At 38.0% G+C, this 15,662-nt stretch overlaps 1 protein-coding gene across 4 annotated transcripts in view; it reads right to left on the bottom strand.

Moving 5' to 3' along the window:
• The window catches only part of Ca-alpha1t (Ca[2+]-channel protein alpha[[1]] subunit T), a 37,449-nt gene that overhangs the window by 13,929 nt on the left and 7,858 nt on the right, over window positions 1-15,662 (bottom strand). For 2 of the 4 annotated variants that reach the window (XM_064125012.1, XM_064125013.1), the window contains exons 3-17: window positions 15,455-15,567; window positions 13,086-13,219; window positions 11,586-11,683; window positions 11,227-11,398; window positions 10,319-10,357; window positions 6,818-6,921; window positions 6,439-6,707; window positions 4,985-5,163; window positions 4,697-4,863; window positions 3,913-4,160; window positions 3,558-3,779; window positions 2,267-2,396; window positions 1,857-2,158; window positions 1,309-1,460; window positions 1,004-1,207 (exon numbers count right to left, since the gene is read on the bottom strand). In XM_064125012.1, coding sequence (XP_063981082.1) covers window positions 1,004-1,207; window positions 1,309-1,460; window positions 1,857-2,158; window positions 2,267-2,396; window positions 3,558-3,779; window positions 3,913-4,160; window positions 4,697-4,863; window positions 4,985-5,163; window positions 6,439-6,707; window positions 6,818-6,921; window positions 10,319-10,357; window positions 11,227-11,398; window positions 11,586-11,683; window positions 13,086-13,219; window positions 15,455-15,567 — 2,533 coding nt within the window. The remainder of the gene's footprint in view (window positions 1-1,003; window positions 1,208-1,308; window positions 1,461-1,856; window positions 2,159-2,266; window positions 2,397-3,557; window positions 3,780-3,912; window positions 4,161-4,696; window positions 4,864-4,984; window positions 5,164-6,438; window positions 6,708-6,817; window positions 6,922-10,318; window positions 10,358-11,226; window positions 11,399-11,585; window positions 11,684-13,085; window positions 13,220-15,454; window positions 15,568-15,662) is intronic. The other 2 variants (XM_064125015.1, XM_064125014.1) reach the window with 1 other exon arrangement.

Raw genomic sequence — 15,662 nt, 5'->3', positions numbered from 1 at the left:
TTTAAAAAATGATTTCGATGTAAATAGAGCACTAGGATTAGGATCAAAGTACATAAAAACGCACGTTACTAATACATCTTGTCTGTGCTCACATTGATGAGTCTTAATGATTTCATAAACTTGAGAAATGGAAGTGACATGAGAGCACTCAAATAACTGATAAATCAAAAATATGGAGCGATATTGAGAAGTTGTGACGTTTTTCAAGTTTTACACACAAGCATTTGTCCCGAAAAAATGAGCAAATTAGATCAATAAATAAATAAATGGAGAAAAAAAAAATGTGTGGAGCCGGCACAATTTTTCTAGACACATCACGATTGGTAATCAACAATATAAAAAGCACCATGCATAACACGTAATAGTTCAATTCTAGTGAATATATAGTTCGATGCCTCAAGCAATTTCAGACCAAAAGGTGACAATGAACAGAATTGTCACGTCCATTTAATCTCTTTTTGTTGTATAATATTTTGTTAACGTGCCAACAACACCATCATCACCCATATTACACCGTCAGCGTCGTGTACTTCCATAAAAAATAAATGACTTTAAAAAGCTCAAGCCATTGGCTGAAACTCCAATCATTCATCACGAGTTATTACCAGCAGCAAAAATGCCCCCTTACTGATTCCCACTTTCTCTTTTATAGTTTTATCATAGTTACCCTTTACTTCCACTTTTTTTATTTTATTGGAGAGAGGGCGCATTCCCACTAGACCGATGTTTCGACCAAACTAAAACTAGCGTTCGATTTTTCAGAAAGAAAATAAAACAAAAAACTGCATATGGAATAAAAATTCCCGGGAATTTTCATGAATTTTTATTGTTTCCTCGGAGTAATTGAGAGAAATTGAAAAACTAAATTGCCGGCGAATGAAAAAAAAAATACATCTCTTCGGCTTTCAGCGTAAAACAGATCATTCGAATCAATATTTATATAAATATATGACGATACACTTGATGTAAATGATAATTCAATAATTACTCCTTGATGACTTACCTGAATATAAATATGAAGAGAACAAGGAGGGAGAAGAAGACAGCAACATTGTCCATTGTACGTAGCATAACGAATAATTGACGTCGTAAATTTGGCATAAACCGTACGAGTTTGAGGATTCTCAGAAGACGAAATGTACGTAGTACACTCAAGCCTGAACTTCCACCACGTTCAGCAGTGAGTGACTGACAAAGCTCGACAACACTGCGAATTTAAGGCATTACCATCGGATTATTCGTGGGTATGCTGAATCATTAGACGGGAGACATTTGCGGTCTAATCACGGGGAGGCATGATCGAATTACCTAAGTATAACGACGATACCATCAAAGACGTTAAAGCCATTCGAGATGTATCCAAAGGGCCCCTCGGCTATGACTTTAAGCAACATTTCAACAGCAAATACAGCGGAGAATACGGTGTTGCTTATCTCCACGATCAGTGTCAATTGCTCCGGCTGTGAACGAAATTTTATCCGATGAAAAGGAAAACAATATTTGTTAAGTATCTCGTATTCGTCCCTTTTGTTTTCTTTTGAAGTATAGTCGGAAAAATATTCTGTCTGAATTTTTCGTAAAGGAATAAATTAAGTAATTTAGAATTTTTTCCGAAAATCCGTAGGGACTTACTATACTTCACTTACTTTATTCAACTTTAGAGTGCTATTGTCTTGGGATATACCTTAAATGTCAGAGTATGTGCGCTTCACGGAACTCGAATAAACCCTCATTTATCGCTATCGTGCCACGTGACATCATGAATATATTACGTATCGAAACATTGCAAGTGCATTACAAGATCATGAAAGCAATGAATACTTGACTACATGTGTACATGAAAATTTTTCATTTACCTGATTATGATATTCAATTCCCATGCTGAGGGTGTTGATGAGAATTGCCAGGAGGATACCCTGCTGAAAGTACTTGTGCTCCACTAATTTTTGTATCCAACTGCGCGCACAGGTGAGCCCAGATAGACAACAATTGCCAATTGTGATGAAGAATCTTTTCACATTTGACATCTCTTGTTCCTCAGTCTCTCCATTCTCCGGGTACTGTAATGCCTCGGGTGTGTCACACGAGCATGGACAAATTTCCGGATCATCGAGACTCTGGCCTCTATCGTCACGGAAATTACTTCGCTCTGTAATCCCTAGATTGAGATAACAGAGAATTATACATTTGGAAACTGTGTATCAAGGATTTGGCAATTTGCTGTACGTGAGAATTGAATAATTTTTTTCATCAATCGGCAATAGACCTTTGGCAAGTGAATTGAGAAAAGTATCACGTCCCAATTGGCCGGTTGGCAGTGCTGCGCCTAGGGCACCGCTGAGTGCCAGCAATTCCTGGCATGTCATCGCTTCACTCGTTCCCAGCTCCGCCTGGAACTGAGAGAAAGAAGAGAATCGGGTTAAATGAACACTTTTGACGATTTTTTTTTTCGGATATTCAGAGGCTGGTAGCGAATTCATCGATTGAACCCTGTCTAGACCGACTACAAAGCGGAAGAAGTGCGCTTTTCAGAAAAATTGAATGGGTCAACAATTGTGTGCTGAATTAGTGGACTAGAATCAATATATTTCATTTGGAAATGGTTTTTCTAGGTAAATCGATTCTCCACAGTTTGTGGAAACCATTTGGCCAAAAAGCCTCGTCTTCCACAGCGGGAAATTCGCTGGAAAAATTTTAGCACGAATACTGGAAAAAAACTCCAACCCACAAGTTGTAAAACATTTGAGTGCTATTAAAATAATTTTGCTCAGTACCACATGAAAATTAAATTACATGACGATGTCTCCATCATATAAAAAAAAGTAAAATCCCATTTTTCTGAAATTTCTTACGCTTTCATGGCAAATGCGAGACAAAAGATAAATTCTGTGAATTTTTATTGTGGTTGAAGGCAACTTTACACTGAAGGAGTGATATTTGTAAGTTTTGGCTGAGAAACTATGTCGAGAAGAATAAACTTCTGGAGTTATGATATTCACAGTAAATTTTTACGTTGGCCCGTAATTTTTCCACCGACCTTGGCCCCATGCAAAATAGAGAGGATGTGCGCGCGAGACGAACAAAAGCTACATTTCAACTGACAATTTCCCTGTGCGAAGACGTGAATTTTCGTTAATACTTCCTGAAACTGGACGGGGGAGAGGATGATTTTTTACGACATCGACATCACCTCCCTCATTCTCACTTTATCTTTACGTTCTTTTTACGATACTTCTCTACAAATTTCTTCTAAGATTGAAAATAAACCTTTTTTCTACAGGCTTCCGAATTTCCACCCCATTTCACTCGATAATTGACCTGACACTGGGAATTTCCACCAATTTTCCCACTCACTCGCCACTTTTTAATGTCGAGAGTTCCTGATATTTCCGTCCAAATTTCACTAGTTAAATGTTACGGAAATCATTAGCCGGTACTTTTGAGCGAAAATTATCACTCAACATATCGACATACAAGAAATGTCAGTCCTCTCTCTTTGAGACAGTCAATGGCATGTGGATCAGTACAATATTAACTCGAATATGATGTAAACATACTTGACTGATGTGATTAACTGGGGTTGTGGACCAAACGTTTCCATCACCCGTCTGCGTCATCTTCTCACTCGAGCAAATGTTACGCTCACCATTGGCTGGCTGACCTATGGATCCTGGTAATGTGTTTACACTACCACCATGAAGCATTACTACGTCATTAAACATGACACTGCTTCGACGACGATAGTGGGTACAGGGTGGACTCAGCAGTGCGTTGTTGGACTGGATAAGAATAGAAAGACTAGAGAAAGAGTATCTTCTCCTTGGGTTCTTGATTAATAGCTGTGCTCGAGAACTTATCATCTCCTCTTTTCGGAGGAGATAAAAAAAATGCATAAAGTAGTGATGGCCAAACCTCGGGTGATGTGACGATGTTGTTGTCACCGGTGCCATTGTTGGAGGCAGTTGGGGAACGGTGGACACTGGCACGATGGCTGCAACATTGATGATAGGACACATCTGTCTCCGATACTTCTGGGCTCGCACGTGGGGCTAAACTTCCTCGTGCCAGGATACTCTCGCAGAGTTCACTGGAGATGATACGATCACCAACCTCCATTGAGAGTACGTGACGGGGACATCTCACGTGGTGGACGCGACGATCTGTTGGAAAGGGAATAATTTATCGTCTCGGGAGGCTGTTCTCCGGTTTAGTTATTCCAGTATTCATTTCAAATTCTTTGATTCATGGCAACTGGGACTGTACAACGGCTGTCCCTGAGAATATCCAAGTACTCTGGCCATCTTTTTCCCCAGTGAAATGTTTTTTTTCCTTTTCCTTTCCTTAGTCCATCAGATATTTTATTTGAGCCCTTTTTATCCTACACTACCAGACGTGTTACCATTATTTTATTATTTGAATTTTGAATGATCAGGGAGGATTTCAAATGTCGAAAAATTATTTCCATCATTTTTTTAGCGGTTCAATTAAAAAAATATCAGGTCCTCGCATCGACCTGCTCTTTTTTTAATCTTGTAAATTCTGAGTGATTGGAATGATGTACTGCAGATGTATTCCGTTCTTTTAGTCATGAATATTCCTCATCCATAAATCGATAGACAGCAGGCTACAGGTGGCATTGGTGGTGACAGTGAATCCCTCACCTCGCAAAACCACTGATGAATATTCAAAAACTCACCACTGCTCGATAAACGATTTGTCCTGAGATTAACGACGTTCGGACAAAGATGACCCTGTTGTTCCCTGAGTAAATGATTCTCCTGTTTCTGCTGTCTCCTATATTTCCACAATCGATATTTCTTCGCCAGACTACGTTTGCCCTTTCTCCACAAATGTCCAATGTACCTAAATATAAGATATCCCGTTGGAAATAATTCAGAGAGAGGAGAAAAAAATCCTGAAACTGCTACCCCCCCAATCGTATATCAATTTGTGTCAGACTGGTAACATCCAGAAATACACTTACTTCACAATTTCAGCGTAACACGTTGTTGGTTCTGAGTTATTTGTTGAGGACGCCAGTGTACTCGTGGAATGAAATCTCGCTCGTTCCAATCTCATTCTCTCCATCTCGCGCTTCTTTGTCTCAGAAAATTGGGTGGCTATCACAACCAGGCATAGGTTTATCATGAAGAACGAACCAATCTGAAAATATATTGTTAGCATTTCCAAGGCATTGGATGGTTAACTGTCCACTAGCATTGTTTAAATCCGTGCAAATTGTACACGAAGAAAAAAATTGAGGAAAAATTCCTGAAAAATTCAATTTATCGGATATTTCAATTCCAGTTTCAACAGTTTCGCTGTAACAGGGGACATATACGCGAAACGAATACTAAATTCTCTGGACTGCTCCAGAATTTTTACTGATCGTCAGGTAATTCGTCCGAATATTATGAACTCTGTACGGAATTTTGTAATTAAATATTTGAACCTATTTTTAGAATTTTTTATGTAAACAGGGCATTGATTTTTTTCTCGACAATGTACGGTAGATTTTCGTTGTCGGTCTCTGGAGAGTGATTTTGGATGTGAATGAGACTGAGCCCGTTTTGGGTTCACACTCATTCAATAAAGAATCAAATTCTCTGTATAATATTGTGGTCATGCAATTTGGTTTTATGGCAATTTGGTGGATTATTTTGCGAAAATAAATGCAGCTGTAGTATCTGGATGACCTTAATCCACCAAAATGTAAAATACTACAACACTTCTTTCCCCGAAATTGAGAAGGGGCGTAATCCAACTGGATTTATCTGCTGATCTGCTGCATAAACTTCTCCTTGAAATTATGAATTTTCAATTACAAAATTCCTTGAAATGTCAGTAGAACTATTACGTGATAGAACTTTTGCATAAACTACAATCCAAAATTTTCACCCAAACCCCCCGAGGGTCTGTGATGTAGAAAAAATTGCTGTGTATGTAGTACTTCACGTGCGGGTAATTACCAAACAACAGATGTTCATTTGTTTTTCAGTCATAACACCCTCTGAACGTCCAAATTTCACTTCGTGATGGACATGGAGGAACCCAAATTGAAGTAGTACATGTCAATATAAATGCCGAACAAAAGCTCTATGCCCCCGAATGTCAGGCCTTATTTTCCATCACAATGCGTATCCAAATACTTTCGCACACGCTTCGTGTGTGTGTTTGTAAAAGGTTACTTCAGACCCATTCTGATAAAACTAAAAATTCTCCGACACAAATTCTGAAGAAAAAATGAGCCCTCTAATCATGGAAAACAGCCCGATGTTTCCTCCCCCGAAGTTCATTGCTCCCCACCCGAGCTCGTAAAAAGGGCTTCACGCGAAATATTTTTCATTGCACATAGCGCAATAAAAAGTGATTTTCAGTTCAATATTTCCTCAATTTCTCCCTCACTCGTACCCTGACAACCGCCAACGAAATACTTACAACGATCAATAGAACAAAGTATATCCAGTCCCAGAAGGAATGGGCGTCCTGTACGTAGTACATTATGTCTGTCCAGCCCTCGAGACTTATAACGAGAAATATTGCAACCCAGGCAAGACCAATATTGTCAAACGATATTGTACCTTGAAATGGATTATTACCCTGACCTTTGCACTCGGTATAATAGTAATTCCAATTGACACAAGTTGTATTTGTGATGAATGTAACATTGCTATTCGGTACAGCTGTGCTATTGCACACTATGTCTCCTATGGAGCAAAGAAAAAGAAGGCACAGGCATTAATATATTCTGTCCACTCTCATTACCTTTGATTCTCCTTTGATGCTAAAAAAAAATATCCGAGGAAACTGCACTCACCAAATTTCAGAGGCGGTAGGTTGTCACACGTGTGCATACCATTATCATCAGGCTTGGAGCATATGTAATCCTGGCCCTGGTACTCAAAATATTTCTCGAGGTCACTGTAATAACAAGGGGGGGAAAAAACCTCGAGTATTCAATTGGCTCAAGCACACTAACACTACTCCATCGTTCATAAATCTCGATAATTCCATAGATATGATTTTTATTTAATTTATATATAGACGGTTTTGATGCACTCGTTCCATGCGTCGTTTTCTTTCAGTGCGTTAATATATCACGGGCATCAACGTTCCGCTGATGAGTGAAGTAGAGAGAGAGATAGAGAGATAGAGAGAGAGGCAGTGCGCGATATTGACGGTCTATTTAATTTGTAAACAAATAAAATATAATTCCTGACATTGACATATCAGCAATCCATAACATTATTTAATGAGATTTTTCGTCTAAGATTTCATAAACATTCAGTTAAGACACTAACGAGTGCATCGATGCGATAAAAAAGATTTTCTTTGCCGATTCGTCCGTGAAGCTTCGTTTCACGCGCGCAGTACAGCAATAATTAATGGATATAATGAATTAAAATATTTGACATCGCGGTTGCTATGGAAAATTATTTTAACGCAGTTAATAGCGTCGCTACTCAAGTCCATTTTGAAATTTAGATAAATTTTCATTTGATTGAGACGTTTATTAGTTTTTACTGTGCGCGCGTATTATGAAGCCGTTCACGACCGTCGCGGCAAATACTGTGCTTCATCACTAGGTCGAGAACAATTTCCCTCACAAAGATGAATGCAGAAAATTTTTCCCCACGCTAGTAACAACAACTGTATGGTAGAGGTATTTGTGACGAGTGCTTAAAGAGTTTTGATAAATTTTTACATAAATATTTTATGAAAGTTATGAGGTAGTTATAGAGTTATGGGTGGATGGGAGAAATGTAGGGTGCTAAATTGTGCAAGTGACATTCCTTGATGGTTTTATTTATTTAAGTTGTATTTTTATCTCGTATATGGCTAATGTGTTCCCTAGAAGTAATCCAGTGTTTTCGTTGTATTTGGTATATTTACAGAAACAAGTCTGACATGCGTATACATAATGTGTGTAGGCGTAATCGATTTCTGATCAATTCCGTGTAATCAAGTTTACACTCAGCATCGTGTACAACCGTCCTACGTCACTCCACATTGTCAGTTGAATAATCTCAATTAGGGGAGGTTCAACTCGATATCCGTCGGCATGTTTTTTTCCCCCTCATCACAGCCAATGAAACAACAAGTCAGCTGTCTCTTTTCTTTCTTTTGCCTCGAGCAATTGTTGCTCCATTCCACAGGCGAAAACAAAACTTCAGTTTCAATACAGAAAAGAGTCAAAAAGAAGAAGAAAGACACCTGTTCTGTGCGTTAGAGGACAATCACGCTATCACATCGGTGACGGAATGAAAGAGAGCAATACAAAGAGGTAGGAAATAAAAAAAAAAAAAAGAGTACGACCAGTGGAAGGAGAATGAAAGTGAGTTTCAAAGGGAGTGAGAGTCTTCTTCAGTGATGATAACATCCTCTTGGTGATAAATTGAGCGCGCGGATGTGGAAGAACGTTTGAAAAGCGACGAAAAACTGGGTGGAGGGAGAGGAATGAGACCACTGAACTGCTCGCACATCGATGCATGCGGAAGTTCTCATGAATATGAAAAGTTTCTGGGTATTGTATGAGCGAACGGAAGAATGAAAAGATTAATCATTTTCTTGGGGGTGTTTACCCAAAACCGAAAGCACTCAAAAGTATTTTTATTTTTATTCAACAAACACTGGATGGAGTTGTCGGTTATGTTAATAAAAAACTGAACCCACGTTGATTCAGAAATAAAGTAGATGAATTATGATGTTATTGACAGTCTTGATTGGAGATCCCAATGCGTCACATGACTCGTCATATTGCGGTCATGTGCCGGTTATTGTCAGTCACGTGAAGTAATATGGGCTACACTCATCCCAAATTTTAGCATGACGCCAGTTGTAACGGCGATCGTAAAAATGAACAATCGCAAATTTCCATCGAAAAGGTCTGTTGAATTTTATGAACAGATCGATAATCGGATAATCGAACAAAAAACTCCGGTTATTTATTCACTCCTTGTCTCCCTCCTTCTTTCTCTTTCTTCATTCACTATTCACTCTTTACGCACTTTATGAATAAATGAAAGCATAAAAGTAGAAACATCAGTCACTCCCATGAGAAGTTCATAAAAAGTATTCAATCATGGAGGCACGATTGACCATTCAAATTCCCCGTCATTTCCGTAACTATCCACTCCAGGTTTAACTTCCGTCATAAACTTTATGCCGACATTGTTTCCCGCGAGCATAAAAAACACATTTTGAAAATTTTTATTGAAAAAACTTCAATCAATTCGCCGACAACGTCAATGTCTGAATGACTCTAATAAAAACGGAAGTCAGAATTGATGGAAAAATGCTTGTGCATCCGGGATTCGTTGAAGAAGTAAAAACCTCCTAGTCATTTCATATGCCCAGAGTAAAAGATAAATCAGGAGACCAAACGTTTTCCTAAAGCAGCTCATAAAAAATAGTATCCGTTGAATGCGATTGACAATTCAGATTTCCCGCCAGTTCATTCTCTTCGGTACTAATAATGCCCTTAACTATTTATGATCGATTTCACTCTCAATATAAATTCCAGTGAGAGGCCAGTGAATATGTCAATCCCTCTGGAAATAAACAACTGGATTTAAAGAACAGGAGAAGAGTCCAATCTAAGTAGAAAAATCAGGAACTGGTTAGACGAATCAATATCCGTGGAAATGAAAGTGGACAAATGATTTAACCAAAAAATCGTAATTTGCAAATAATAAACTCATTCCAGTTTACCAACTCACCCCAGATTTCCATAAAAATGAAAAAAAATTTCGACTGTTCTCGGTAATCGATAAAATGAATGTTCCAAGCTTTCGCAACCACGAACACATTTTATCCCCCGTCATTGATGAAAGAGAATAATTCTGAATTCCCATTTGCCGAATTCGAATTAAATCACCGAGCGGATCAGTGTCGAAATGATTGACTCCAATAGCAAGTAGAAAAGTCAGACGTCGGTAGGACAAATAGACATGTTCGCACACGCAGACAGAGTAATGAAAAGTGGATGAGAGTGCCAGTGAGAGGGAGGCGAACACGACCGAACGAATGAGAGGGAGAGAGAGAGAGAGAGAGTTGATAGCAGTGGAAGGGGAATAAAGACATTTCCGCGGGTACAGATAGACGTCCAGGTCAGGTCAGGGCACATGCTCTATAACGGCACACGCAACACACACACACACACTAAAACGTCGAGTCTGAGACTTGTTGTGTCCTGTGTTGTTGGTAAATGTAACCATCATTTTAGTGTATATTTATTGATTATGGTATTTAAATTGTTTATAACATGTACTGTAATACATATATGCAATAGCACATTGTCTTCTATGAGAAGGCTTACTAAATGCGTGATCGAATCGAGTACTCGTCCGAGAGTAACCTGCAACAGCGAAACAATAGCCTGTCACTGCCCCCCCAGGGCTAGTACTTATGTGATTGCATTGTTTTATTTATTTTTTTCTCTCCTCTAAAATCATAAAATATTCATAATTATCTACTTTCCCTACTCAATAAAATAAAATGGAGAATAAAATTTTTTACTGTCTCGAGATGAAATAGAAAATCGCACTGGTCGATGTCAGGGACGTGCGATAACTACAAATACTTGAATGCAAAATAGAATTTAACGTAGCGAAAATCTATTGTTTGGGGGTGCTCGTGACCAATGTGACAAACGCAGCAGCAGCAACAGCGATATGAAATAATGAAAACGTATCACGATGTAACAAAATAAATAGAGTGGGTCAATTGCTCCATAAGCATCAATTAATTAATATGCCTACAAGGCACAAAGAATAATTTGCAAATAGCAGCACAACGGTACTTGATTTCTTCTGCAATTGATTGATAAAAAAAACTAATGTGTATTACTATAACAGTAACAATGATTATTCAATGACCAACAGCATGTGCAATTAACTATAGTAGATACCTCAAATTTTACTTATGATACTGGGTGTTCAATAAAATACAATACGAAAGTGTAAATTAAGTAGCATGAGGTAGATAAAATGTGATTTATTTGTTTTTCAGTGATTGAGAGAAAAAAAATCGATTCTCCATCATCTCTCGACCGTCGCCGCCGCCGTTGTCTCCCCTCTTTTATTCGTTATTTATCATTATTATTTATTATCTGTTCAATATTTTAATCGTTATTTATCACAAAGTTTTAAAAGCTTCATAAATTGAGGAATAGCGACAGAGTTATTTATATATTTAATGTTATTTTCTGCTGTTGTGTTTACTCACTCTGGATATTTGACGTTTGGAAGTGCCTTGAGAAAGCATCGTTGTCGTAAAATTCCCTCCCAGAGTTGTACACCCACGATTCCGAATATAAAGAAAACGAAGAAGCAGAGGAGGAGAACGTTGCCGAGCATCGGTAGTGTATCAAGGAGCAGCATCACGAGTATCCTCATACCTGAATACATCACCATTAGATACAACCGTTGCCTTCGACTTTTATGATATATATATACTATGGATGTTATGAGAATCAAATATTTGGATGACTCAAATGTTGCAACTCGAGTGAATGAGAAATGTGCAAATATTTGGATTTGAAAAATTCAGTTGTGAGGGCAAGTTTGTGTTTTACGATGGCTCACTCGGTATCCTGTTGATTGCACGCAGCGGTCGTAGGACTCTTATTGTTCTTATTGCTGACAAGTTCATGTTCTCTACGTTTAGACAGTATTCCAAGGCTCTGAAAAATATTTTAAACATTTTTTTTTTCAATTTATGTCATGGCATTGCGAGCTTCTGCTCTTGTTAATTTTTTTAAATGTGCTGCACACATTGAATGAATGAAACTTGGAGGGTTTCGCCTTTTAATTACTCGAAAATCTAGAATTCATTTGAATATTTCGAAATAAGATGCCCAATATTTAATTACATACTGGAATTGCTGGTGGAATCGAAACAATTTATATTTTATTTTTTGGGGAAAGTATGTTTTGAGGATTTCATTCAACTTTCGAACTTCTAGAGTTGAAGTTGTACGTTAAGAACGTTTAACTCGAAATTTTCAACGATTTCGCTACAACTCTATCGCTAAGACGAAGGTTGCAGGTGGGAAAGCGTAATTTGGAGGAATGTGAGGTTTGCAGGTCGCGTCAAAGGCGAATCAGATTTCGCTAATTGCATTCGTTAGCGCCGACATGTTTCAATGTGTACAGTCCACATTGAAATAATTTGAATAATTTTCACTGCAAAAAATATAATCTAATAGTATCTTTCGTAACGAGTGCAGAAAAGTGTTTTTTGACACCTCAGGAAATTATAACACGTGCCAAAGACCAGTGTTGAATTCCCACCAGTCAATAATTATTTTCCACTCAAGTGTGGGAGGGGCACTTTTCCGGAGAGCTTGCAGAAAATCTCACCCACTGGTAATAAAATCCCATATTGAATTTTCATATATCGTTATTCCTATTTCAGTGAGGATTATCTTCATTGTTTGAAAAAAAAACGGAATGAGAGAAAAATCCATCTTCTGGAAAACATTTTTCCTCCATCCCCGATTAAAAAATGCTAGCACACGTATTTCAGTACACGTTTATCCTTCACGTCATTGTAATCTCAACTACATTTTTCTCTACACGCGGCCATGAATAAATCGACTGTTACATTTTCATCAATGATGAGATTACATTTTAGGAGTGTGGATATACAACAAAATTAAACAACTGCATTCCTTCAGCAACAGAAAGATCTCTCACGAAATTACGTTCTAAAATCGTTCATTCCATCGATAATTGAATAATCAACAAATGTTCATGATAAATACAGAACCCTCAATAGATTAATGAGTTAATAAATTAAGTTCTCCTGATGAATCCGTGTCAAATTAATTACAGGACCACCTGTGAGTTCCCGAGAATTGCGATTCAATCCTCGAGTTTCGCAATTGTACGAAAAAGTTTAGATCTCATTCCGAGCAATTCCGAATTGTTCCAAACACTGAGGGGAAATCAATAAGGTCAGCCCAGAAAGGTTGGGAAAGTTTCGGGTAAATCTATATAGCTCATCGCAGGTAACAATGGTAGAGAAGCGAGGGTAAGATATACGTATTAGGGATCCGTTAAAATTGTCCTATTGAAACTTACCCAGCAACGACTATAAAGAAGTCTAATCTGTTCCACGAATCAGCGAGATATGTTCCCTTCCCGTAAACCCCCATTGCCACCATTTTTATCGTCATCTCGAGGGAGAAAAACATGAAGATTATGTCGTCGAACATCTGCAATGAAAAATTACAATTACATTTGGTTGGCAGGAAAAATCTCAAGGCCGACAGAATGGTCTTGAGCAAATTGAACAAATATTGTACATGAACTGCCCCATGCTGGTGTTGAACGTTTCATGAATGAATGTGATTCACAAAAATAATAACTCTCATAGCCAGAAACGACACTTTTGCGTAAGAAATAATTGCCACGTGTCCCTGTATTTTTCTTGCGTCAGATAAAAGAGCTTTCGAGAGATGAAAGAAGTCTAAAAGCTACGAGGAAAAAATCTACTGCAGTGAAATTTCGAGTTCTAAAGACATGGGAGAACATTTTACAGGAATTACTGGGTCTCTCGTCGACCTATTTCGGAGTGATGCAGTTAATAATGTTGATATGATAGGCAATAGTGGATATGGAATTGCACCGCTGCGTGATGGAATCACTAATGATATTGGAATTACACTTTATAGATAGGTAAGTAGACGTATTAGTTTTGTCGGATTGACGGTTAAAGCCGGATATTTGCGGCAAATTATACGATCATTTCAGAGTCATTTTATATTTCATTGACATGATTTTGTCATTTGAGAAAAATTATTGGCTCAATGAGGATCGTTGAGACATTTATCATGAAATTGAGAATTATTTTCATTCGTATTTTCGGTAATGTTGTATTGATTTGTCAGGCGTATGGTGACATTCACTTTGCAGGGGCAGTTCAGACAATTACGATGGAAAATGAATAAAAGAAGCAAACGGGTGATGATTGCGTGAAGAGGAGAGGGGAGGAGCTGGCAGACATTGTGGTTCCACAAAGATATACAGTGATACAACCGAAAACAGGTCAGTCGTCAAGGCTAGCAGTCAATTCGAGGCCCTAAGTTCACTATTTTTTCTGAAAATTACACAGGGAAAGGGCTAACTGAGTGGAAACCTAGAGAAGGCAGAGGTCACATTGGTTGTGCCAAAAAAAAATTGTTCATTTGATCTGCGTCGTGATCTGAAATGGCTTGATTTTAACGGATCTTAAAAAATTCACAGGCCCACACCGAAAAAGGTGGTGCTAAAATAAGAATGCGTCCTAGTAAATTCAAGGAGTAGTTCCGCAACCGTCAGAAAAAATTCTGGTACTGACACGCGAAGTGCTCCCAGTCCAGCAAAATAAACCCATTTTATCAGGCTTGAACGATAATTTTTCACAATATCTCAAATGGTTATCAGAGACATGATCTGATAGCTTTATAATGATTTCCTATTTTTATAACCATTGAGAAATAATTCAATCATGATAACAAACACGTGAACAGAAAAGAATTCGTTAATAGATTTTGTTATAGAATTAAGGACTGCTTTTCTTCTACTACAACTTCATGCGGAGTCGTTTCAACGTAATCAGTCAATTTTCGTATTATTGTTGATTTACTGGGACAGTGACACATCGGAAAAAAGACGTGTCCTGACGGTCTGTCAGTGGTGAGAGAATTTTTAGTAAAATCTATCGTCTATCGTATTATTTACAAAGAAACATGCTAAATAAATTAGTAAAAAATATTTCGCAATCCCAGAGAGATAAAAAATGTCTGCGACAATTATTCTAGAGCCTCTGCATTTCTAAATTAGCCCCGGAAAGCAGCACACAGGAAAAAATATACATAGAAAATCACCAACTCAAATGACAGTCTCCCCACCATAATTTACGCTTTGTTAAATTTTATTTCGCGTGTAATGCCAATAGGATGTCGGGCAGATTTTTTTTGTCATAAAAATTCGAATTTACGTTTCGGAAAGGCGCATTTTACCCCCGTATAAAAACGGAAATTACGCCCAACAGATGGTTTCACATTTCATTAAGCGTATTGCACGCTTAGGAAATCGTAAATTACGAAAGAAAACATTGTATTTTACGTTTAAAATATTTTATTTCTTCCCCATTAATTACGACAGTATAGCCGTAAAATACGCCAAAAATCATCATAATTTATGAATGAGAAACCGTAAATGACGTTCACGCAATCGTAATTGCTGGCGATTTTACGACTAATTTGGGCTTTAACTTCATGCGTAAAACCGGCTTCAGAGGGTAAAAAAGACTTGTTAAACGTAATGAATGTTCAGGTTGTTCTGAGTAGAATGAAGCAACAAAATATGAAAAATCGGCTTGTTACATTTTATCACATCACAATTCATTTTCATCGTTGTATTTTTATATTCTCCTGCAGCATGCTACATTTTACGTTTTAGGTCACCTGTAAAATCTTGCAGCGGTTAGTGACGCACTTGTCGTCTACGCAGGGCTGATACATTCCGAGGGTGATGCAGTTGAGTAGGATGACCATCATGCTTATCCTTTCGAACCACGTGTTGTGATAAAAAGACATTTTATGTACTGAGTTAAGGGAAAAATCGTTGATCCGTCACGGGAGGTCGCGGTATTTTTCTTCAAGCCAGAGCAAC

The sequence above is a fragment of the Diachasmimorpha longicaudata genome, chromosome 7 (genome assembly GCF_034640455.1).
Source record: "Diachasmimorpha longicaudata isolate KC_UGA_2023 chromosome 7, iyDiaLong2, whole genome shotgun sequence".
Lineage (NCBI taxonomy): Eukaryota > Metazoa > Arthropoda > Insecta > Hymenoptera > Braconidae > Diachasmimorpha > Diachasmimorpha longicaudata.
Note: the sequence above shows the minus strand (reverse complement) of the source record. Positions and strands in the feature narration are given on the sequence as shown.